At 39.5% G+C, this 26,578-nt stretch overlaps 1 protein-coding gene across 16 annotated transcripts in view; it reads left to right on the top strand.

Annotated features, from left to right (window-relative positions):
• The window catches only part of LOC128702516 (nucleolar transcription factor 1-A), a 664,841-nt gene extending 638,918 nt beyond the window's left edge, over nt 1-25,923 (top strand). For 15 of the 16 annotated variants that reach the window (XM_070105242.1, XM_070105238.1, XM_070105244.1 and 12 more), the window contains 9 exons: nt 498-693; nt 1,133-1,271; nt 3,131-3,261; nt 8,801-8,852; nt 18,626-18,766; nt 20,562-20,653; nt 21,584-21,761; nt 22,064-22,147; nt 24,899-25,923. In XM_070105242.1, coding sequence (XP_069961343.1) covers nt 498-693; nt 1,133-1,271; nt 3,131-3,261; nt 8,801-8,852; nt 18,626-18,766; nt 20,562-20,653; nt 21,584-21,761; nt 22,064-22,147; nt 24,899-25,711 — 1,826 coding nt within the window. In that variant the 3' untranslated portion in view covers nt 25,712-25,923. The remainder of the gene's footprint in view (nt 1-497; nt 694-1,132; nt 1,272-3,130; nt 3,262-8,800; nt 8,853-18,625; nt 18,767-20,561; nt 20,654-21,583; nt 21,762-22,063; nt 22,148-24,898) is intronic. The other variant, XM_070105252.1, reaches the window with a different exon arrangement.
• Nucleotides 25,924-26,578: the final 655 nt, after the last annotated feature.

Genomic DNA, 26,578 nt, shown 5'->3' with positions numbered 1-26,578 from the left:
TAAGAATGGAATGTCTCATAATAGGAAATTTGCACAGAACCAACCCAGGTAAAGTGAGGGAAACCTGTAGAGTATTGATTCACTCAAAGTAAATATTTTTTTCTGTACCACAGCTCTTTATTCATTTCACTTCTGTACAAGAAGAGACTACATGTTATCAGCATCACAAGGTGTTCATTGGTAACAAATATTTTTCAGTTAAGAATTGTATTAAGCCATTATAATTGTGGAGTTCAAAACCTGCAAGTGTCATTCACACAGTCGTAGATCCTTGAGCCTGTTTGCTCAGTTAGAGGCAAACTACCTAGTTGTAATGTGCAATGATAAGTCAAGAGCTCTTGATTGAAAGAATTAGATCATACCTCCCCTTCCATGGATCAAACCCTATCTGTATCTAATTCCCCAGATATTGTTTGACCTCAGAGTTTAGCCTTTTCCCATGCATTTATATAATGTAGAGGGTCAGTAGGTGTAAATGTGTACTTTATATATTTCAGAGTCTCAAAGTTGGACGAAAGATGACAAGTTACGGCTTTTAAATAACATGAAGGCACAATTACCCCGGAAGGATAAAGAGAGTTACAGCACAAGACTCAAAGACATCGATTGGGAAAAAGCGGCATTTGGGAATTTTACAGCTGGTGACTGTAAAAGTCATTTTGAAGAAATTTTAACAGAGATTAAATCGGTGAAGTGAGTGAGATGTTCAACTGAATATTGTAAATACTTTTTTTTTTTTTTTAAGCCTTCATAACATAGCAAATAAGCCACAATTTGGAAAAGAAACTTCACATGTTTCACTGCCCTAGCTGCTGTCCACTACTGGCTGAAATGTTGCTTTAAGGTTTCCTTTCCACATTAGGAGTTGTTTGCAGTTTAGTTTACAAACACAGTACTTGGTGCTCTGGCTAGGGCATGTTCAATGAGAGCAGTTTTGTATTCATGAAGTCCATGATGAGTGGTACTTTGATACTATTGAAGGGATCTTGATTTCAAGAATTTGGGATACCCTACATTGAAATTGCTTCCCTCACCCCAGGCATTGTAACCCCTTACAGGTTTAATGCTTTCCCCTGACTATAATATCCTTTGCTGCTCAGTTCCTCTCAAATGCTTATTTATCTTTTGTTAGGACACTCGCCATGGTTTTGGATGAGGTTACAGAAAACATGACAGAACTCGACTTAAAGAAGAGGAAAGTCTTGTTACCTATTCATCGTTTAATAAGAGACAATTCAGATAGAAGTCATAAGAAGCAATTCACCAATGGGGTAAGTTTTCCCAAGACCTGAGTTCATTATTTCTGTAAACATATTTGATTTACAAGGGGGGAATTTAAGGTCTCAGTCTGCTTAGTTAACTGACATTGGAAATGGCTGTCTTATCAACTTTTAAACATGTATATGGAGTCGGCTACCATTTTATCATTGTCCAAATTATTTTGCTGCTTTATCATTAGCACTTTTTTTTTTATAATAATTTTTATTTGCTTAAAAAATGATAGATGGTGGTGTAAGGGACAATTGAAGGTCACTTTAAGTAAAGAGAGCTCTTATTTTGTTTTGCCCACGGTGAGGCTTCATCAAGTTAAGTAAAACATTAACCTAACACATTTAAGATTGAACCCCTACATTGTCTGAAGCACCAAAATTAAACAGCTCGGTGTCGGCATTTTCCAAGTTTTTTTTTCTCCTGCAATGGTATATACCTTTGAAGAGTTCAGTGTTCCATTATTGGAGCCCAGCCTTGGGTGGGGTTCATCTGGTGCTTGCCTGGTCAACCAGGCTGTTGCTGCTGGAGGCCTGCTGCCCCACTTATAGATCACAACCTGGTTGCTCTGGCACCTAGAATCTTCTTTTGAACATAATGATGCCAAAAACACGAAATTTGATGGAAAACTTTTGGAAGTATGCTGGTGAAGAGTTAGCAGTCTGGGTGGAATTTATACATTGTGATTTTTTGCCCACTTTGAGTTCTGTTTTAAGCTAGTGTTATTGCTTACTTTGATCCCTTTCTTCTGTTCTATCAACTGAGCACAAGAACCCACTCATTCAACTATTAGAACCATTCTATAAAATGCACAGAAGTCAGTAAATCAGCCAATTTTGCACAAAATTAAAAAATTCCAATTTAACCCTTTCACTGTGTTGCATATATATGTTATTGATGCCAGAGTTGCTTACGTTGGTCTGTGGTTTGAGTTCAGCTCACATAAGCTTTGAATGGTAAAGTTGAACCTATACATAAGAAAATGAATCTGCAGTGAGTGCAGAGTATAAAAAAAAAATCCTGCCCCATGCAGTGCATGATGGGGAAAAGCCAAACTGATAGTCTTTGATCATATTTCCAGCATCCCAATAGTATTTGAATCGGACTGGGAAGGTGTAAAGGGGCCTTACGTGTCATCAGGAGAATCGTCAAAAATCTAATTTCTCCTACTTTGAGCCTGACTTCAAGCTACTTCCTGTCCTGAAACTAACCAAAATCGTCTTTCTGTAGTAATATCTTCCAAGAATCGAGCCAATTAAACCACAAAAACCATCCTATAAAGTTGCTGTTTTAAACTGAACACAAAGATGAGTTGCTTTGCCAATCATGCACTACATGGGGCAGGAATTTTGTTTTTACAACAATGTCAGTGGTTCAAGTCTGAGTGAGTTAGGAGTGAATGGAGACTAATTGTTTGTGGGACCTGATGCACTGTTGGTGTGCGAGCAGGATAACATTTTGTGAAGGGATTGAGGTAAACCGGTTAACCAGACTTGAATTCTGGAGGTGGAAAGTACAATGCTTGCACTTTAAAGGAGGGTTTTGGGATATTGGCTGTTTGGAATGACATCTAAACTGTTGTATCAGTGCCTCTGCAATGAGAGATTATGTGAATGATGGTGAAAGTATTGAATGTTGGTGACAGTTCTTTTTTTTTTTCTTGTCATCCTGCCTCGGTGGGAAATGACTGAGGCCTAGTCATGGACTGGGCTGTGGAGTATTGACTCCTGGAAAACCCTCCAGGTATACTCTACCTTGGAATGGACCAGTATTTAAAAAAAATTATTGTAGCTGCTATTTGTATAATAGCTTTCTCTGATTTATTGCTTACTTATTATTAATTCAGATATTTTTTTTATAGGGTAATGGTTTTGTAAATCTGGCTAAAGCTTGGAAAAATTTGCCTGAGGAAGAAAAAGAAGCGTATAGAAAGCCATTTCAAGAGGAGCTTGGGGAGGAGCGTGCAAAGTTACCTTCGAAATATTCACATAGGTAAGTATCATAATCTGTTGACAAAAGTACAGTATAGTGCCAACATTTGTGTGGGTGGTGGGGAAAGGGGGGTTGAAGCATGATCTTTCAATGTTTCAGTAAGTAGGAGGCTAGAGATAGTGAAGATTCCATATATGAAGTCAGCATTTTGTGAACAGATTCATGGAAACCTGTTAACTGGACTCGAGTCCTGGAGGCAGGACATGCAACACCTGCACTCTTAACCCTTTGACTGTTTTGGTCATTTATATACGTCTTACACGCCACTGTTTCAGACATATTAATACACACAAATTCTAGCGGCTTCAAATTGAGAAAGCTAGTAGGCCCACATGTGAGAGAATGGGTCTCTGTGGTCAGAGTGCACCTCAAAAAAATCTTGCAGCACGCAGTGCATAATGAGAAAAAAAACTGACTTTTTGTTTATTAAAACACCGACTTTGAGGTGTATTTTCGTATGGTATTTATCATTGTATTCTCACTTTCATGGTCTTGCGTGATAAAATGAAAAACATATTACAGAAATAGAGATGATGTTGATTAGTTTTGATGAAAACGACCTTGAAATTGAGCTCAAAGTAGTGGAAGTGTTCGATTTATTTACCAATGTTCGGGAGTAAGCAATCACACCACACGTCCAATACACGTCAACTCGGGAGTCTAATATTCTTTCACTAGTGCACTGATATTATTTATACCATTTTTACAAAAATGTATTAAACTGCATAACAGTAAATTTTTTTTTTTTAATAAAAAACCAAAATATAAAAAAATAGTAATATAAGAGGGTCCTACAAATGTGACTAATGAACAGAGGATGTTATTTTAGTGCAAGAATGTCTCCATTGTTTATTCTGCACTATTTTGAAATGGGAGTCTTTTTTAAATTTGCATGAAATTGGCCAAATTGACAATTTCTGATCACTTTATTGGGTAGTTCATATCAGTAAATGGGCAGTTTCTTGTACTCAACTGATAGAGAAAATGGAGTTCAAAAGAAATAGCTATGACCTTGGTCAACTGGAACAACAGAATTGGCCAAAAACAGAGCTCAGTCAGCGAAATCGCCGATGTGTATATATCACCGAGACTGCTAACTTTGCGGGAGCGTAATTCTGAGTTTTCGACCAAATTTCGTACTTTTGGTGTCATTACTATCAGGAAAAGATTCTCTATCATTTCTTAAGAAATTTTTTTTCCCAAAAATTTTTGCGACATAGTTTCAGAAAGTGGCTTGCGACAGTCAGAGGATTAAAGAAAGGGGTTTGGGATATTTACTGTTTAGAGTGACATTTAAACTGTCATATCTGCATGCCTCTAGCAAGACAGTGATAATGTGAATGATAGCAAGTTTCTTTTTTGGGTCACCCTGCCTTGGTGGGAGACAGCAAGCATGTTAAAAAAAAGTGTGGCATGAATATTTTCCAGACTATGGAGTCTAAGAATTTAGAAGATAGTTTAGTGGTTTGAAATATAAAATTTAGAGAGCTATGGAGAAGTTGAAATAGTTTAATCATTTAGAAACGTTGGAGAAAGTTAAGTTGATTAAGAATTTCTAAATTAAAAGAAACTTTTGTTTTTCTTTTTAGGCCACACTGCCTCAGTGCAATGGTGCACTGAGGCAGTGAAAGAAAAAAAAATTGATAAGAGAGTATACAAATCTGGCTGTATTAAAGATTGTGTAGAGGACATACTAGCGAAGGTTTCAGGAATAGTATGAAAGTTTTAAGATGTAGGGGTATGATATCTGTGAGCATGTAAGATCAAAGAGAATGGATGGAGACAGAAGCACAAGAGGAACAAGAAACTGTCAAGGATATTGCAAGAAACTACAAATATTTGCACATACAAAAATTCTTGTTAAAAACTACCAGTAGAATTGAACCATTAATCACAGAAGGTTCATCACTGGCAGTGAATAAAATATGAATAAAATTTTTGAGACCAATATGATTGTTTTACTGGATTGCTGAACACAGAGTGGAAAATGCAAAAAAATTATAGGTCTCTTATAGGTCTGAAGAATGCAACCCTATTTTTTCCAGAATTCTTTCAGTCCATAAGTCATGGAAATCATTATTAGCAGTTTTCATAAATCTAAAGTGTGTGAATTATGGTCGTCTGCTGTACTGTATGCGTGGAAGCACCTCAGTAGAAGACATGGAAGAATTTCAAGAAATAATCAGCCATTCACTGGACAACAGAAAATAACTTTCAATAGTGAAGTTCCAAATGCTTAGATAAGGAAAACCTGAATTAAGAAAAGGAGCACTGTTTAAAACACAAGATCACCAATTAGAATGAAAGGAACTTGTGAAGGATCCGGGTGTAACATCAGCCGACCTTTCCTTCAAGAAGACAATAAGGCAAATTTCAAGATAACTAGGAAAATGACACTGTATAATGAGGACTGAGAAAAATAAGTATGACTTGCAGGGTGTATCAATCTATAGTGGAGGGAAGGTAGGGGTAGGGGTCATTCTTTAAGAAGTTGGAGGTTGAGGATAAAGGAAGTCTTGTATGCAAGGAGCTTGAGCATCCACCAGGGTGTGTGTGTATGTGTGTGTGTGTTAGGAGTGAGTCGAGGCAAATGGTTTTTATGTGATGTGTTGGTGTGTGAGCAAGGTAACATTTATGAAGGAATTTAAAAAAACCTATTAGCCAGACTTGAACCCTGGAGGTGGGAAGTAGAGCCTGCACTCTGAAGGAGAGGTGGGGATGTTGCAGTTTGGAAGGGCATCTGAACTGTAATGTTGGTGCATCTCTTGCAAGAATGTGATTGAGTGCTATTGAAGGTGTTTTTTTTCTAAAGTGGCTTCCTACCTCTGTGGGGGGACAGCTGGTGTCAGGTGGCCTCCTACCTCTGTGGGGGGACAGCTGGTGTCAGGTGGCCTCCTACCTTTGTGGGGGGACAGCTGGTGTCAGGTGGCCTCCTACCTCTGTGGGGGGACAGCTGGTGTCAGGTGGCCTCCTACCTTTGTGGGGGGACAGCTGGTGTCAGGTGGCCTCCTACCTCTGAGGGGGGACAGCTGGTGTCAGGTGGCCTCCTACCTTTGTGGGGGGACAGTTGGTGTCAGGTGGCCTCCGACCTCTGTGGGGGGACAGCTGGTGTCAGGTGGCCTCCTACCTTTGTGGGGGGACAGCTGGTGTCAGGTGGCCTCCTACCTCTGAGGGGGGACAGCTGGTGTCAGGTGGCCTCCTACCTTTGTGGGGGGACAGCTGGCGTCCGGTGGCCTCCGACCTCTGTGGGGGGACAGCTGGTGTCAGGTGGCCTCCTACCTTTGTGGGGGGACAGCTGGTGTCAGGTGGCTTCCTACCTCTGTGGGGGGACAGCTGGTGTCAGGTGGCCTCCTACCTCTGTGGGGGGACAGCTGGTGTCAGGTGGCCTCCTACCTCTGTGGGGGGACAGCTGGTGTCAGGTGGCCTCCTACCTCTGTGGGGGGACAGCTGGTGTCAGGTGGCCTCCTACCTCTGTGGGGGGACAGCTGGTGTCAGGTGGCCTCCTACCTCTGTGGGGGGACAGCTGGTGTCAGGTGGCCTCCTACCTCTGTGGGGGGACAGCTGGTGTCAGGTGGCCTCCTACCTCTGTGGGGGGACAGCTGGTGTCAGGTGGCCTCCTACCTCTGTGGGGGGACAGCTGGTGTCAGGTGGCCTCCTACCTCTGTGGGGGGACAGCTGGTGTTAAGTGATTCAAAGAATAAAAATTAATAGTAGTAGGAAGCAGTTTAATATAGAGGAAGCATCTGGGTTCTGATAATAAAGTAAAATTAAACCTGTAGCAGTAAGATACTACTGTTTTGACTTTAATGTGAATTGTAAAGTATATTAAATACTTTTGTGCCCGGCATGATTTATTTTTTCTCTTTATCGTATAAGATGGCAGGTAAATGTTAACTTCAGCTTTGACTTATTTCCTATATAAAACTTAATAGTTCTTGTTCCTGTGATATTCACTTAAGTGCAAAAATTATAGGGAATGAGTCTGTTGAGTATACCTGGTAAAGTGTATGGTAGTTATTGAAAGAATTAAGAGTAAGACAGAGTAGGATGGCAGATGAACAAGGAGGCTTTAGGAAGGTAGTGGGTGTGTAGACCAAGTGTTTACATTGAAACATAGGTGAACAGTATTTAGATGACGCTAAAGAGGTTTTTGTTGCATTTATGGATTTGGAAAAGGCATATGACAGGGTGGATAGGGAAGCAATTTGGCAGGTGTATAGTATAGGAGGTAGTTTACTGAAAATGGTGAAGTTTTTACGAGGATAGTGAGGCTCAGGTTAGAGTATATAGGAGAGGGAGTTTCCCAGTAAAAGTATTGCTTAGACAAGGATGTGTGATGCCACTGTGGCTGTTCAACATATTTATAGATGGGGTTGTAAGAAGTGACTGCGAGGGCCTTGGCAAGAGGTGTGGAGTTAAAAGATAAAGAATCAAACAAAAAGTGGGAGTTGTCAAAGTTGCTCTTTGCTGATGACACTGCTTTTGGGAGATTCTGAAGAGTTGCAGAGGTTGGTGGATGAATTTGGTAGGGTATGTAAAAGAAGAAAATTAAATGAATATAGGAAAGAGTAAGGTGATGAGGATAACAAAGATTAGGTGACAAAAGACTGGATATCAGATTGGAGGGAGAGAGTATGGAGCAGGTGAAGGTATTCAGATATTTAGGAGTGGACTTGTCAGCAGATGGGTCTATGAAGGATGAGGTGAATCATAGAATTGATGAGGGGAAAAAGGGTGAGTGGTGCAATTGGGAGTCTGTAGAGACAAAAAACTGTCGGTGGAAGCAAAGAGGGGAATGCAAGCAAGAATAGTTATACCAACACTCCTATGTGGGAGTGAAGCATGGCTGATGAATGTTGCAATAAGGAGAAGGCTGGAGGCAGTGGAGATGTCATGTCTTTGCTGTGTAGTGTGAATATAGTGCAGAAAATTCGTAGCTTGGAAATTGGGAGATGTGGGATTACCAAAACTATTATCCAGAGGGTTGAGGTGGTTTCTCCATGTAGAGAATGGAACAAAACAGAATGACTCGGTGTATAAATCTGTAGTGGAGGGAAGGTGGGGTAGGGGTCAGCCTAGGAATGATTGGAGGGAGAGGGTTAAGGTTTTGTGTACAAGGGGCTTGGACTTCCAGCAAGCATGCATGAGTGTATTTGATAGGAGTGAATAGAGGCAAATTGCTTTTAATACTTGACATGCTGTTGGAGTGGGAAGAAAGTAACATTTATGAAGGGTTTCAGGGAAACCGGCAGGTCGCACTAGAGTCCCGGAGATGGGAAGTACAGTGTCTACACTCTGAAGGAGGGGTGTTAATGCTGCAGTTTTATAACTGTAGTGTAATGTACCCCTCTAGCTTGACAGTGATGGAGTGAATGATGATGAAAGCTTCTTTTTCGGGCCACCCTGCCTTGGTGGGAATCAGCCGATGTGTTAATAAAAAAAAAAATAAAATTCACTTTAAGCATTTGTTAGATTTTTTATGCCTTGCTGCTTTTATAACATTAATGTTGTGTTATAATGAAACATTTTTTACCTTCAGAAATAAAATGAGAAAGCAGTGTCCAGTTGACCTTCCTAGATCACCACTTAAGGTAAGATAGTTATTTGTAGTAATAGTACAGTTACATATTGTCAAGTGTTATGGTCACCATAATTTCAGCTACATTGAGTCCTGGAAATGGGAAGTACAATGCCTGCACTTTAAAGGAGGGGTTTGGGATATTGGCAGTTTGGAGGGTTATGTTGTGTATCTTTATACATATATGCTTCTAAACTGTTGTATTCTGAGTGCCTCTGCAAAAACAGTGATAATGTGTGTGGTGAAAGTGTTGAATGTTGATGAAAGCATTTTCTTTTTGGGGATTTTCTTTCTTTTCTGGGTCACCCTGCCTCGGTGGGTAACGGCCGACTTGTTGAAAAAAAAAATTAGTGTATGTGAGGTAAACTGAACTTCACTGAGGTCAGGTCAAGTGATCTGTTGTGGGATCACCTAGAAGCTGTCTCCTGAACTCACCTCAGCTGTTCACCTCGCCTGACCTCGCATTTTTACCTTGCCTGATCCCACAACAGTTACACATAGCAGTTCAATTTGTCGCATGTACTTTTACCTCTATGAAACTATTTCTCATGCATCGTGTATATTTAGAGGGAACAAGGTTTCAGGACAAAATTTTTTTTATATTCTCTTGTTAATACCAGTATTATTTTATTGGGCATTTTTGTTATTTCTATTACTGGTTAGTCTTTACAAATTGCTGTACAATAAATTATATTTACTGGAAAGCTCTCAATCGCAAAGTACCTGTAAAATAGGAAATAATCAGGATGGGAGGAATAGCTTCAATTTTTTCCTTGCTGGATTATCCATTTTTGCTTGACCAACAGAGGTCATGAAATGTTGCTCCTAGAGCAGTAAATTTTATAAATTTTATTTTTATAACTGTAGCACTAATCTTTTACAACATTTCACCCAAACAAAGTTGTTTAAAGTGCTTTAATCTTTTCCTGTGTAATTGTTCATGCATTAAATAGATTAATTAACTCTTGTTCCATCACCAAGGTGCATTGTTCTCTGGTTAATACACCTGACAGTTTAGTTTGTCAGCGGAAAGTCTTTCAGCTTCACCATAGCTAGGGTTAAACATAAGTATAAAAAAAATCACATTGAATCAATTTATCACCACCAACCGCAGTGTAAAAAATGAGCACACACTGTCATCTGTAGCTGCCCAATTAATAGTTTAATGAGTACCCCATACCCATCCTGTGGGCAGTGTAAACTAGTCTGGTTGTTGTTATGGGGCTATAGGACCCAACATGTATTTATAAGTAACAGTTACTTTGGAATACCTAATTATATTGAATTGATGGGGACTTTGCTCTAAATGTCAGAAGGACTGATCAACCTTTTGACTGAGAGGCAGCTGGGTCAAGCCTATTTTTCTCAATATAATAGGTTATACTATAGACACATAAACACACAATTTAAATAAGTAGTTTATAAAGTTGTATTTCTTTTTGTAAAAGTAAAATTAAGGTGTGGTAGAAATGTGGTAACTGGAGAATTGTGTCAAAACACTGGTTAGCCAGAGTTATGTCAAGAGAGAAGGACAAAAGTTAATAAGGTACACCATGTGGGAGAACAGCTATGCAGTGTGTAGATCGTTGTTTTGAAAATGTGAGGCTGTAATTGTATATTCTGTACATATCTATTGAGAATACAGTTATATTTTTATAGTAGTAGTTTACATAACCTGTGAAGAGGGCTGGTGAAAGGGTATCAGAGACACTCAGGATGATCAGCCATGATGTAAGTATTACCCCTAGACAAATAAGACCATTAAGTAAAAGCTACCCCACACTAGAACATGTAGTGAGAACCTTACTATCAAAGTAATAAGGGAAACCAACATAACATGGGAACTTGACCGGGAGAGTTATTTGACTGCTAAAATAACTCAAAACATTCTTTGAACTATATGTGCTGGTATGGGGTAATAACAGTTGCATGTTTCTGGTAGAAGATTTACCAAGGTGGTGTCAGTGGAAGTGTTGTTTTCATATATTAGTTTACAGGTTGTTTTTCTCCTAAGGTGGGAGAAAGGTTAAGTAACACATTTTTGTTGTGGTTATGGTAAGTGCTATGTGCATAGTTTACATTCAATTTGTGTTATTTTATGTGCCTGTGGGAAAACTTTGTCCACTGATACTGTAAGAGGGAAGCAAGTGTTTAAAGATAAAAACTATGTCAGAAGATGAGTCTTCAGATTTTTTAGGCTTCAGGGAAGAAGGTAATAATTCATCAGTAAACATGCCTGTTAACAGTGAACATGAGGGATCACCTACTCCAGGTGATATGGAAATGGAGAGAATGAGACTGAAATTAGCTGTACTAGAGGCTGAAATGAAATTAATGAAAGCTAAGGAGGAAGAACGTCAAAGGTTAGGAGGTTCAGAACAAGAGCCTGAGCAGTACTTTAACATAACTAAAGCTGCAAATTTTGTCCCTAAGTTTACAGAGAGTGACCCAGATAGATATTTTTCTTTTTTTGAGAAGACTGCTTTGGAGCAAGGATGGCCCAAACAGAAGTGGGCTACCCTAGTTCGCACACAACTTGTAGGTAAAGGATTCCAGAGAGTAGAGACTCTGGAGGGGCAAGATTTTTCTGATTATGATAAGATTAAAGAGGAAGTATTGCTTGCATACCAAATGATACCTGAGAAATATAGGCAAAAGTTCAGGAATCAAAAATTTCAGGATGGGCAGACCTTAACTGAGTTTGGGAATGAGAAACTGTTCCTTTTTAAGAAATGGGTTTGTTCTAAAGGAGTTAATAAAGACTATAACAAATTAGTAGATCTGATGGTTCATGAGGAATTGTACAATACAATCCCTGTTGACCTCAGAGAATATTTGGAGGACAAAAACCCAGATAATCTTTCAGAAGCACTGGATCTAGGTGACCGATTTTTGGCTCGCAGGGAATTGGTAAGTAAAAACAGTCATGCTGCTTCTGAAAATTTCCCCACTCATTCTAAACCTTATTCCAAGTCTTATGGTCATAAAGGTAAGTGGGACAAGAATTTTCAGGAACAAATGAAGGCTGGAGTTACCTGGAGTTTACCTGGAGAGAGTTTCGGGGGTCAATGCCCCCGCGGCCCAGTCTGTGACCAGGCCTCCTGGTGGATCAGCGCCTGATCAACCAGGCTGTTGCTGCTGGCTGCACGCAAACCAACGTATGAGCCACAGCCCGGCTGATCAGGAACTGACTTTAGGTGCTTGTCCAGTGCCAGCTTGAAGACTGCCAGGGGTCTGTTGGTAATCCCCCTTATGTGTGCTGGGAGGCAGTTGAACAGTCTCGGGCCCCTGACACTTATTGTATGGTCTCTTAACGTGCTAGTGACACCCCTGCTTTTCATTGGGGGGATGGTGCATCGTCTGCCAAGTCTTTTGCTTTCGTAGTGAGTGATTTTCGTGTGCAAGTTCGGTACTAGTCCCTCTAGGATTTTCCAGGTGTATATAATCATGTATCTCTCCCTCCTGCGTTCCAGGGAATACAGGTTTAGAAACCTCAAGCGCTCCCAGTAATTGAGGTGTTTTATCTCCGTTATGCGCGCCGTGAAAGTTCTCTGTACATTTTCTAGGTCGGCAATTTCACCTGCCTTGAAAGGTGCTGTTAGAGTGCAGCAATATTCCAGCCTAGATAGAACAAGTGACCAGAAGAGTGTCATCATGGGCTTGGCCTCCCTAGTTTTGAAGGTTCTCATTATCTATCCTGTCATTTTTCTAGCAGATGCGATTGATACAATGTTATGGTCCTTGAAGGTGAGATCCTCCGACATAATCACTCCCAGGTCTTTGACGTTGGTGTTTCGCTCTATTTTGTGGCCAGAATTTGTTTTGTACTCTGATGAAGATTTAATTTCCTCATGTTTACCATATCTGAGTAATTGAAGGTGCCCTATAAAATAGAAGGAAAAGGTAAGTCAGCTGGAGTTCAAAGTTTACCTAGACAATCAGATAATGTTTCAGGTCCTCGAGTAAACAGTACCAGTCCTACACCAAATGGTAAAAATACCTTTAAGAGTTATGCCTGTTACTACTGTAACAAAACTGGACACACTCAAAAGTTTTGCTGGTCAAGGCGGAGAGATCAGGAAAGGGAGGAACCACCCCAGAGGACTCTAACTGCAGAGATACATCCAGTTGCCTGCATTAGGTCTTCAAGGCAAGGTGAGGAGGAACCTTTGGATCTAGACCCCAGGATGTGTATATTTTCTAGTAGGTCCACAGTTGGTTTGCAAAAGGATGTAGGCAGAGTTGAGAACATATTGTCCTTGAGAGATGGATGTAGCACCTACTCTTTGCTACGTGCTGGAGTGCTACCAGTGTCTAAGGATACCTATACTGGGGTAGATATATTGTTGAAGGGTATTACGGGTTCAACCATAAGGACACCGGTACACAAATTATGGGTAGAATCTACATACCAAGTTGGCTATCTCCCTGTAGGTATCTCAGATGAAATTCCCTTCGAAGGGGTCGACCTCTTATTAGGGAATAATGTTATGGGCCTGTTAGACAGTGAGGAACAACTAGTTTGGGGGAAACCAAGTCCCAAATGTTGGGAGGAAATGGCTAGGAAAGCCCTGCCAGACCTTCTCCCTGATGGTTCCACCATGAAAAGTATGGCTCATGATCATGCTACCAACAGTCTTCATGATATTTCTCATGAGGATGGTGAGGGCTTAAGTTTGGTAACTCTGCTTTCTGATGTTGAACTGCAGTCAACTGAAGAAAAGGATGTTCCAGCCAGAGCTGAGCATGATTGGAGAATGGATCAGTTAAATAGTGTGAGAGAGGCTGCACCTGCTAGGGTGCAATTAATTTCTGTGCAGGAAAATGTCGCTGTTGCTGAGGAAGAGATTTTACAGTTAAATAAGTGTTTTCATTTCAGGGAGGAAACTCTTATAAAGAATTCACCTCTGTTTGCAGTATCGATGGAAGGAGAACAAGGGCTTTGTCCCCAGGTGGTGATGTCCAAGGTTTCCAGGCATTTCTTCTGGTCTCAGCTGTGGGAGACTGTCAGAGAGCATATTGAGACCTATCATGCCTTTCAAATTATAGGGAAATCTAGTCGAAGTATTAAACCTGTTCCCCTTCAGCCGATTTCAGCACCAGGTGAACCCTTCAGCAAGCTGGTAGTGGATGTCGTTGGCCCACTCCCAAGGACCAGAATGGGAAATAATTATTTACTAACAATAATTTGCTCCACTACCAGGTACCTGGAAGCAATCCCTCTGCATAAGATAACTGCTCATGTAGTCTTAAGGGTTTTGATGAAGTTCTTTTTTCATGTTGGTTTTCCTCAAGCAGCACAAACAGATCAAGGATCTAACTTTACCTCAAAGTCTTTTAGAAATGTTTTGAAGGGACTAAAAGTAGAGCCTCAGTGTTCAACTGTGTATCACTCTCCATCTCAAGGGGAAATAGAGAAATTACATCAAACCCTCAAGACAATGATGCAAGCCTATGGTATAGACAATACTAACAACTGGGATGAGAGGATCCCTTTCTTTGTATTTGCTGAGTGGGGAAGCACTCTGGAATCTCTGAGCTATTGGCTTGGGGAGGATGGTGATGCTCCCCCCTCGGAGCTTTTTCTCAGTTTCAGATACTGTTTGGCTCGTATGAGGTGGATGGTACCAGTGAACGTGCCCATCAACCAGACCAGGATGATGATGTGGGACCACAATGTGGACCATGATACTCTGGAGGCTGGAGAGGAAGTGCTGATACTGGAGCCAATTCATGTGAAAATCTGTATGGCAAGTTGCTGTGAGCTGAACATGTTGTGGGGGAAGTTCCCAGGGGTTAGATATAAAACCCACACACCCAAGCAAGAAAAGAATGAGTATAGTGTACACAGTAACCGGTCAAAGGGTTTGAAGTTGTGTCAAAAATTCAGAGAGACCAATGTTTTAATGGAATGTAAAGGGCTGCAAAACAATAATCTGTATGAAATACCAAAAGTGTATTCAAGAAATAACATGTGTGTAAAAGATTTTGGGAAATGCATGCTTGGTTTTAATGAGAAAAATGTTGGAGAGTTGGCTCAACCACCTTGGAACTTTATAAAAGTTTGGGATGTCAGTAATGGGGAAAAGTTGAAACTCAATGAAGAAGTTGTTAAGGAAGCTGAGCCAATTCAACAATTTTTGTGTGGGAAAAATCTGTATGAAAAATTGGAGATGGAGGAAGAAGTGAAATTCTTCCAACACCAGTTTGTAGTGCTTAGTGAGAGTCAGTGGGCATTCCCATGCTTCATGGTTCCCAAATTAGATGGCACCCTGGGCATAAGCACTGACTACCACAAAGTACGTTTAACAACTAAGGTTTACAGGATTAGAAAGATTGATACTTACGCACTAAGAGATGCAAACATTTTAAATAAACTAAAACATGGGGCAGGAAGATGTGATTTCCATGGCCTGTGTTTCAGTACCATTTTCATGTGTGTAATGTAAATTGTGCTCATTCTGTGCTTAAAATTTGTGTGAGAGATGGAACGTGATGGTATTTGTGTAAACTTAATGTATCCAACCTGGGTGCAAAGAGATGTCTTTGGTGTTTGTTGTTGTACTGAGAGAGGTTGCAGAACTGTTACTATCAGTGAGCAACCTTCTAAATTTAAATGTAAACATTTTACCACAGGAAAGAAAATTTTCATTTTGGGGCTGGCTATTCAGCATTTGTACATGTCTCAGGATCTCTTCATCCTGTTCCTGTGTATGGTGACTAAAATCAGACTCTTAAAATAGGCTTTGTTCCTACAGCCTTTTAATTTGGAAGTCAAATATATAAAAGGCTCAGAGAATGTGGTTGCTGATGCTCTCTCTAGATGTTTCATGTAGATGCATGGTGCGTACTTTGTACATAGTGTTTGTCTTGTGCTGACCTTGTTGTTTTTGCAGTGGTGGACTCTCGGCGAGCCTGAGTACTCTCTACCAGCCATCTGACTGTGAAGGAGTCGAGTCAGAGCCAAAAGTGTGACGAGGGTCAGGGTGTACGTAAATGTGAGTTGAGGCAGTGGTTGACAACCTTCGGTAACATGAGACATTCAGGAAGGTATGTGATGTTGTGTCTTGGTGTGCTCTATATACAAAACGGCCCGACAATTTGCCTTTGTGGTCCCTTGGACCCCTCCATGTTCTGTGTCAGCCTCCTCTTCATAAGTTTGGAGGATCTGTGTGGAGTGGGACCTCGGAAGATGGGCTTGAGTGCCTGACCATGTTAAGGATCGTGAGTGTTGACTGGAAGTCTCACTGTTTGGTTCGGCCACCAAGTGAGAGACACCTTGACATGTTTTGTGAAGTTTCCTGCCTGGTGTACGCCTGACTGCTCTGGGTTTGGCTCTACTCTCGTCTCCTGATCAGGAAGATGCCACCCTGGAGTACCAGTTGCTTGCTGGATTACCGTAGCAGAGGCACAGGCCTGTTGGTGCGGGCTTTCACAGTGGGCATTGTGTGCAAATTTTGCATTGTAATGTGTATTGTTTAAAAGCCACTAAAATTGTAAATAGTTACACCCTTGAGTATATGGGTATGGTTAAAATGCTTTTCTAAAAAATTCTGCAATCTGTTGTAAATAACAGTAAAGTGAAGAGTAGTTATGGTGCTAGGAAATATGTAGCATTTCTAGTAGTCTTGTTTACCGCCTTCAGACTTAAGCAATATACTTTTTACTAGCCGTATCCTGAGGGACACGGCTAGCTTTTGTGAGACTTCGTCTGGAGGTGGGGGTGTTATGGGGCTATAGGACCCAACATGTATTTATAAGTAACAGTTACTTTGGAATACCTAATTATATTGAATTGATGGGGACTTTGCTCTAAATGTCAGAAGGACTGATCAACCTTTTGACTGAGAGGCAGCTGGGTCAAGCCTATTTTTCTCAATATAATAGGTTATACTATAGACACATAAACACACAATTTAAATAAGTAGTTTATAAAGTTGTATTTCTTTTTGTAAAAGTAAAATTAAGGTGTGGTAGAATTGTGGTAACTGGAGAATTGTGCTTGGCAACAGTCTTTTGTTTTGGTGGGAGGAGCTTAGCCTCTCTCTCTCTCTCTCTCTCCCTCTCACTGACTCGCTCTCTCTGTGGCTGACCTTCAACCTGGCAGGATCGCTGGGTTCTTCTTCTATCTTTTGGGGCATCATGTGTGCTCCAGGGGTGAGTTTTTATAATTTAAGTTGTGGCCACCATACCCAGGGTGACTAAAGTGTGTCAAAACACTGGTTAGCCAGAGTTATGTCAAGAGAGAAGGACAAAAGTTAATAAGGTACACCATGTGGGAGAACAGCTATGCAGTGTGTAGATCGTTGTTTTGAAAATGTGAGGCTGTAATTGTATATTCTGTATATATCTATTGAGAATACAGTTATATTTTTATAGTAGTAGTTTACATAACCTGTGAAGAGGGCTGGTGAAAGGGTATCAGAGACACTCAGGATGATCAGCCATGATGTAAGTATTACCCCTAGACAAATAAGACCATTAAGTAAAAGCTACCCCACACTAGAACATGTAGTGAGAACCTTACTATCAAAGAAATAAGGGAAACCAACGTAACAGTTGTTAACCCTTTCAGGGTCCACAGGCCCTCTCAGACTTGTTCTCAGGGTCCCCCAAATTTAAAAAAAAAAAAAATTATTTTTTCTAATGAAAAGATAGAAACTTTTCCCAATCATAATGACACCAAAAGTATGAAATTTGAATGAAAACTTACGGAATTATGCTCTCGCGAAGTTAGCGGTCTCAGCGATGTTTATGCATCGGCAATTTTTGCCCTCTTTGAGCCCTATTTTCAGCCAATTCCAATATACTAGTCGACAAAAATCATAACTATTTCGCTAGAACTCCATTTTTTTCTATTGAATGAGTACAAGAAACAACCAATTTACCGATTTCAACTATCCAATACAGTGGTCAGAATTTAGCAATTTTGCCAATTTCACACAAATTTCAAAAGACGCCAATTTCCAAATAGGGTCCAGAATAAAAGACATTCCTGGCACTAAAATAACATTTCCTCTGTTCATTAGTCATGTCCCCACGCCCCTCTTACATTTCTTTTGCTGTCCACTTTGAATTTTTATTCTCACAAAAAATAAGATTTACTGTTATGCAGACTACTGCATTAGTGTAGAAATGGTATAAATAATATCAGCACACTTGTGAAAGAATATTACTTGCCAGTTGACGTGTATTGGACGCTTTGCATGATTTGTTTACTTTTGAACTTTGGTAAAAGTCTAAAATTTCTGCTACTTAGAGCTCAGTTTCAAGGTACTTTTCATTGTAAAACCAGTCAAAATCATCTCTATTTCTGTAATGTCTTCCATTCTATATAATGAGACCAGGAAATGCTAATAAAACAACAAATACTATATGAAAATATAGTGCAAAGTCGTTGTTTTAATCCAAAAACACAGTCAAAGTTTTTTTCTCGTTACGCATTGTGCTGCAGGATTTTTTTTTATACTGTGCACACTGACCACATAGACCCATTCTTTCATATGTAGGCCTACCAGTTTTCTCTCACTAGATTTGAAGGTGCTAGAATTTATGCGTACTAGTGCGTCATGGACACTGGCACGTAAGCCGTACTAGTACGGCCGAAACCCTGAAAGGGTTAAGGGATTTTCGAGTGCATTCGTAATTTGGTCCTGACGAGAAGAGGTGCCAAACATCACCTCCCAGAAAATTGTTTTACATTTATTATTATTAGTAGTAGTAGTAGTAGTAGTAGTAGTATTATGATAATTGAAGGGAAAACTAACTTAGCCAATTTCTCAACAGATCTGGATTAATGAGGAAAGGAAACTGCCATACAAAGAAGCTATGACATATAAAGAATGGAAACAGAAGTTTCAGAATCTTGAGAAGGAAGACAAGTTGAAGCATATCATTGCTTCACTCAGAGAATTTTATGAGTATAAGGCAAGTGGTTTTGTAGCTGTTTTATGAGTATAAGGCAAGTGGTTTTGTAGCTGTTTTATGAGTATAAGGCAAGTGGTTTTGTAGCTGTTTTATGAGTATAAGGCAAGTGGTTTTGTAGCTGTTTTATGAGTATAAGGCAAGTGGTTTTGTAGCTGTTTTATGAGTATAAGGCAAGTGCTTTTGTAGCTGTTTTATGAGTATAAGGCAAGTGGTTTTGTAGCTGTTTTATGAGTATAAGGCAAGTGGTTTTGTAGCTGTTTTATGAGTATAAGGCAAGTGGTTTTGTAGCTGTTTTATGAGTATAAGGCAAGTGGTTTTGTAGCTGTTTTATGAGTATAAGGCAAGTGGTTTTGTAGCTGTTTTATGAGTATAAGGCAAGTGGTTTTGTAGCTGTTTTATGAGTATAAGGCAAGTGGTTTTGTAGCTGTTTTATGAGTATAAGGCAAGTGGTTTTGTAGCTGTTTTATGAGTATAAGGCAAGTGGTTTTGTAGCTGTTTTATGAGTATAAGGCAAGTCAAAATGGTTTTGTAGCTGTTAAAATCTGAAAGGCTAATGCTCACTATAATACATATAATTTACAAAAAAGCTGCACTTTTGAGAGAAAACTATACATTTTCTTCCATCCCAGACCATTATTTAGTCAAAACTGGATGGTTTTATCATCACTGGACATAACTTCAACTTTTTTTTTTTTCTTTCTTTTGCATCTTGGTTTCCATACTTTTGTGACTTGCTAATAGTTGTCCAGAAAGCAGTGAAATGCTTGATAATTTCCTCTGGACAGTGTGGAAGTTTTGTGAATTGCTTCAGCCACAGCTGTTTTCAGGATCAGCAACTTATGTTGAGTGGATAGACTATGAAACTAATGAAGCTGAAGCTTCAGGACCCCTGATCCCAGAGGGGCCCCAGAAGTGACTTTAATCCACATTGCTTAAAATTTTTGGGTCTACTGTATGAGAGTTTTTAAAAATAACAGTGTAATTAAATACAAAATGATAGTTTTGCTGGTTGTGAAGGATCCCCATAAGTTTCAGGGCCCCAAAAATGCAGGTCCACTACTGGCTTATAAATGATGAATATATTACACAATTTCCACACTTCTCATCCCACCTACTGCACACATTTAAATTTTTATAAAAAATTTGATTTTTGGAAAATGGCGCCTTGAGTGGTAGGTGACCAAATATTTTTAATATTATTAAGAAAATTAATCCATATTTATTTTCCACCGAGGTATTGTGTGTTAGATAGGAGTGAATGTAGATGAATAGTTTTTGGGATTTGATTAACAGTTGGAGTGTGAACAGGGTAATATTTTGTGAAGGGATTCAGAGAAACTGGTTAGCCAGACTTGAGTCCTGGAGGTGGGGAAGCACAATGCCTGCACTTTAAAGAGGGGTTTGGGATATTTGCGGTTTAGTGACATCTGAACTGTCAATGTGAGTGCCTCTGCAGGATAGGGATTGTGTGAATGATGAAAGTTTCTCTTGCTTTGGGTTGCACTGCCTTGATGGCAGACTGCCAACTAAGTGTGTATTCTCTTGACTTTTGTTCATACCTCAGTTTTGGCTGCAGAAGAAAGTTTGTGGTTGTACACAGTTTGGATTAAAAGTAATACTGTATAAAACAGATTGCATTTAATGTTTATTAATCTCTGTTAATGTTTAAATTAGTGTTCCACCATAGTTCAAATTTTTTATACATTACTGTATTACTATCAATCAGCATTTTATCCTTTTGTTGTGTATTTGCCTTGTGAATTACCCTAATTGCTTTTATTTTGCTTCTTCACAGAAAAGTGCAGATGAATACTTGGAGAAAAATCCTGATTTTGTATTTCCCATCATTCAGGGTCCTAACAAAAGTGATGTACAGCTCTTCCTTGAGTGAGTAATATTGTTCCATTTTGTGTATGTTCTGATTATATACATGGGTACCTTGAGTTGCAGTATTAATCTGTTGCAGATGTATCGTAACCCAAAACTATCGACTCAAAACCACAAAATAAGATTCTATGGTAATTCATTCCAAAACCCTGTAAGGGCAACTTTTACTGCAGCCTGCACTTTGCATGCTCAATTTATTATTTTTATAATGAGAACTAAGTGCTGAATCTTCAAGGGCTGGCTTAAATATAACATGCAGGTATTGTCCTCCTTCATCTGCTTCTCTTATCTACAGTAACAAGTCTTTCAATCTGTGTGATAATTTCTGCCTTATTTTCATTAGATTCATCAGCCACTAAAATATCCTCTGTCATTGCTTAATAGGAGATGGTTGATAGTGGAAAGCCATACTCAGACACCAATGCCCTTCTAACTCCTGCATCTTGTTTTAACACTTTTTTGAGCTTCATAGATATCCTGGTCATTGCACACTTTAGGTGCCATGATGACATGGTAACACAGATAGCATAATTAAAGAGCAAATGCATATCATATATCCAATTTTTCACCACAACTCAAAACTAAACTCCTTTGAGGGGCAAATTATATCTCAGAACTATGGTAACTCCCTCTCATTGTAACCCAAGAGACTACTGTACTGAGACATGTGTAACTTTTATCAAATGAGCCATTCCTTATCCATCCTTCAGAATGCTTTCTATTCCGACAGAATTGCTGTTTTTTTTTTTTTTTTTTTTGTTCTTGGTAAATCTTGTATACTTATTTGGTAGCTTCCCTTGTCATTAATGAGGCATATGAGATTGTGCCCTATTCACAGATAGGGCATTCTTTAATTATATTTATTGATAGTGTAACTTTTTATCCCCCATATTATTCAAGGTATTATAAGAAATGTTCCTATATTTTCAGATACCGGAGAATGCCAGTGCTGCCTCCCATCAGACCTAGCATGATGTATTATCATGAACTCGAGAAGGCTGGAGAGTTGGACCAGTTTTTTCGTTTCGAGAAGGTCACGGTGGCTTTGGAGAGGTACAAAAACCTGCCCTCTTCAAGAAAACTACATTACAAATCTTTACTAGATAAGGTAAAGTGATCAGAACTGTTCACAAGAAATTAATGAATATGAAGTGAATTGATAACGGCAGAAATTAATAATGATGGAAGCAAATTAATAATGGTGCTAGTGCCTTGTGTTAAACTGTGAATGCTACACCTCACTCTTGGATTATTGTATTTGCAATGAAACATTGAACTTTTGCTTGGCTTCACTACCTAGGGAATGAGACATAGCCAGGTATGATTTTAGGAATGGTAGGGCAGCTCCAATTCAAAATTTCAGGGTTACTAAAAATTTAGCATAATGGCAGAAATTAATTTGTTTTCCAGAAAATGGAGAAGTACAGAATGCAGATGGATGCCTGGGAAGAGAATCAAGATGAGTTAACGTTGTTTATGAGAGCAAGACTGCTTGTGAGTACTGTATAACATTACTGTTCCTCTTGAGCAAGAGAGATAGAGAGCTAGATAGATACAGTGGTCCCTCAATAATAGTCGAGCTCGATAGTTGTCCTTTTCGGAAATTGTCGCGTTATTTTAGTCCAAACATTGGCTCGCAAATGGTCGGTTGACTTGCTATCGTCATTCGTCCTGGACGAGTACTCACGGCTCTGAGCCACATCGGTCTCCCTTCCCAGCCAGTATGCCATTGTTTACCAGTGAGCAATGGTTCCCTCATGTGTTCATACGAAATTTCATAATATTCGATTCATTTTAGTGCTTGCAAGTGCTAAATAAGCTACCATGGCTCCAAAGAAAGCTCTTAGTGCCAAGCCTTTGGTAAAGGTGAGAAATATGATTGAATTTAAGAAAAACATCATTGAACAATATGAAAGTGGTGTACGTGTGGCCGAGCTGGCGAGGATGTATAACAAATCACATACAACCATATCTTACATCGTGGCCAAGAAAAGGAAATCAGGGATGCTGTTGTTGCAAAGGGGGTAAATATGCTGACAAAAATGACATCACCATTACTCAAAGAGGTTGAGAAGATATTGGTGTGGATAAACAAGAAACAATTAACAGGAGATAGTCCTATGACATAAATTATCTGTGAAAAAGCTATGCAGTTGCATGACGTTCTGGTAAAGAAATTTCCTGCAACGAGTACTGACATTTGTGAATTTAAGGCCGGCAAAGGTTGGTCTGAGAGATTAAAGAACCTTAGTGGCATACAGTGTGATAAGGCACGGTGAGGCTGCCAGTTCGGACAAAATTGCAGCTACAAAATTTGTAAGCGAATTCAAGGAGTACATAGAGGCTGAAGGACTGAAACCTGAACAAGTGTTAAATTGTTACGAGAAAGGCCTCTTTTGGAAGAAAATGCCAAAGAGGACCTACATTACTCAGGAGGAAAAGGGACTGCCAAGACACAAGCCTACGAAAGACAGGCTGATGCTCATGTTCTGTGCTAATGCTAGTGGGGGACTTCAAAGCGAAGCTGTTACTAGTGTACCATTCTGAAAATCCCAGTGTGTTCAAAAAAAACTTTCTAAATTGTGTGTTTTGGAGATCTAATAATAAGGCTTGGGGTCATGAGGGAAATTTTCATTGAGTGGTTCAATGAAGTGTTTGGCCCTAGTGTGAATTACCTCCTGGAAAAGAAATTGGATCTCAAGTGCCTCCTGGTAATGGACAATACACCTGCTCATCCTCCAAACTTGGATGACCTAATTCTGCCAGTTTGAGTTCATCACAGTAAAGTTCTTGCCCCTGAATACCACTCCTCTCCTCTAGCCCATGGACCAGCAGAACATTTCAAACTTTAAAAAACTCTACATGAAAGCAATGTTTCAAAGGTGCTTTAATGTGACCTTAGACACTCACTCGACCCTAAGAGTTTTTGAAAGAATACTTTAGTATCCTCCATTGCATAAGCCTTATAGGTAAGGGGAGGGAGGGAGTGACTACCAGGACTTTGAACTCTGGAGAAAATTGTGTCCAGATTGTATCCACAAGAGGGATTTTGAAGGGTTTGTGGCTGACCCTGATGAGCCTGTCAGTTGTGAACTCTATTGTGGCATTGGGGAGTTCCATGGGGTTGGATGTGAATTTGGAGGATGTGGAAGAGTTGGTGGAGGACCACAATGAAGAGCTAACCACTGAGGAGCTGCAAGAGCTTCAGCAGGAAGAGCAACAGATCGCAGCTCAGAATCTTGCTGCAAAGGAGGAAGAGAGATGGAAGAAGGTGCCTTCAGAAATTAAGGAGATTTTTGAAATGTGGAGTAGGATGGAAAAATTTATGGAGAAACATCACCCCGAGAAGGATGTTGCAAGCCATATCAGCAACTTGTACAGTGAGTCTTGGCCCATTTTAGGGATGCCAGAAACAAAGCTCTGGACTCTTTTTTTGCGAGACAGGACTCCAGTGACTCTCAAGCTGGTCCTAGTGGCATTAAGAAACAAAGTAACCCCAGAAAAGGACTTGGTACCTAAGGTGTTGATGGAAGGGGATTCCCCTTTTAAACGGTAACTAATCCAATCTCTCTCCTCCTCCAGTCTTCCATACACTAAGAAGAGTTGCCAATAAAGATAAGTGTTATGCTGTTAATGTTTCATTATGTCCCATTGTATTGTTTATGTACTACATCTATATTTCATGTAAAATTGTTTTAATGCTTCTGGGTGTCAGGAATGGATTAATTGTATTTACATTATTTCTCATGGGGAAAAATTGATTCGAAAATAGTCTATTTCGATAATCGTCACAATTCCAGGAATGGATTAACGACAATAAACGAGGGATCACTATTTACATATTTTCAACATGCTGGCAGTCTCCCACCAAGGCAGGGTGACCCAAAAAACAAACCCTTTCACAACACTACCTAGGAACCAATTAAGTTAAATTCTCATACAAGGAGAAACCAGGGCAGTAGAGATGTGGTAGTCAGTGTGTAGGTGATGGAGACATTGGGGTTAGTGACTGCATTGTGTAAAATGTTTGGGTGTCTATCTATGTAAAGGAGTGGTAACAACTAGTAAGAGTGAAGTGAAATAAGTCATTTTCAATTCAGTAGATATATTTTTCGTTGCTATCTGGTTAACCATTTTAAAACTGTAGCATCTTGTGTAGTTTAATAACAGCTTAAGAAAACAATGTGTATTTCTTATTAATCTTATCAAAATATATAAAACTTATTTAACTAATGTTTTTCACAGGGACATAAAATTAAGAAAACCAAAGCATTTGAAAATGTGATTAAACTTGAAATACCCATCCCAAAGTTTCTTGATGCACCATGCAAACCTCCTAAGAACCCTTTTATGCTCTTCTGTATGAAGTTAAAACATTTGGCCCAAGATAAATATGAATCACAGTCCCAATTCAAAAATGTGTGTTTAAACAAATGGGAAAACCTGTCAGAGGATAAGAAGCAAAGATATACTGAACATTGTGAAGAACTTAAGGAAAAATATGCAGAACAAGTATTACAGTATGTGAAAAACATGAACAAAAATTTGCGTAGAGTGTATCTTGGCGTTCATCGCAAGACATTGTTTACATTCTTTCAACGTGATATATTTGAAGAAGTGTATCCTAATAAAAAGTATCCTGTTTATTTATTAAGCCCACGGAAGCGGAAGACAGTGAGAAAAACCAGCGAGGATAACTTCGCCAGAGAACTGAGCGATGACGACTTTACTGCTGATTTTTTATCTTTCAAGAACAATAATAAAAATGTTGAGTTTAAAAAGAAAAAGAATGAGAACAAAAGTGATTCTTTGCAGTCTGAAGATAAGTTATCCAGTGATGGTTATGTGAAATCAAAGGCAGTGAAAGGTACAAGTCATAGTGACATTGCAAAATCAAAGTCAAAAAAAGGCAAAGAAATATCTGCACCAACTGTTTCTATGTTTGAAAACAAAGTAAATTACTTAGGAACTAAAGAAATTCTTGATTCATTCTCTAGTGATGACGATCAAAGAATACAAGATGCAAATGTAAAAACATTTGACCACCACACAAAATAAACTGGAATCTGATGACTGGAGCAGTAGTGATGGTTACTCAGATACATGTTATGCCAACCTGGAAGACTACAAAATCTATCAGAAAGAAAGTATGAAAGTAAGCTTGATTATTGCCTCCGTTGTTAAAAAATTGTCTTGGTAGACAAACAGTGAATATTTGATAGTCCACAAGAATGGTTCTTTCCTTTGGTTAAAATAAAAATTCCATGTGATGAATGTTTTTTAGTGTCTTACAAGTAAGTGAAATTAATTGTTCATATTTTGGTAAACAAACCACATGGAAAACTTGCTTAACCCCTTTGACTGTCACAAGCCCCTTTCTCAAAAACTTGCTTAACCCCTTTGACTGTCACAAGCCCCTTTCTCAAAAACTTGCTTAACCCCTTTGACTGTCACAAGCCCCTTTCTCAAAAACTTGCTTAACGCCTTTGACTGTCACAAGCCCCTTTCTCAAAAACTTGCTTAACCCCTTTGACTGTCGCAGGCCCCTTTCTCAAAAACTTGCTTAACCCCTTTGACTGTCACAAGCCCCTTTCTCAAAAACTTGCTTAACCCCTTTGACTGTCGCAAGCCCCTTTCTCAAAAACTTGCTTAACCCCTTTGACTGTCACAAGCCCCTTTCTCAAAAACTTGCTTAACCCCTTTGACAGTCACAAGCCCCTTTCTCAAAAACTTGCTTAACCCCTTTGACTGTCACAAGCCCCTTTCTCAAAAACTTGCTTAACCCCTTTGACAGTCACAAGCCCCTTTCTCAAAAACTTGCTTAACCCCTTTGACTGTCGCAAGCCCCTTTCTCAAAAACTTGCTTAACCCCTTTGACTGTCGCAGGCCCCTTTCTCAAAAACTTGCTTAACCCCTTTGACTGTC

Source organism: Cherax quadricarinatus, chromosome 98, assembly GCF_038502225.1.
Source record: "Cherax quadricarinatus isolate ZL_2023a chromosome 98, ASM3850222v1, whole genome shotgun sequence".
NCBI classification, from domain to species: domain Eukaryota; kingdom Metazoa; phylum Arthropoda; class Malacostraca; order Decapoda; family Parastacidae; genus Cherax; species Cherax quadricarinatus.
Note: the sequence above shows the minus strand (reverse complement) of the source record. Positions and strands in the feature narration are given on the sequence as shown.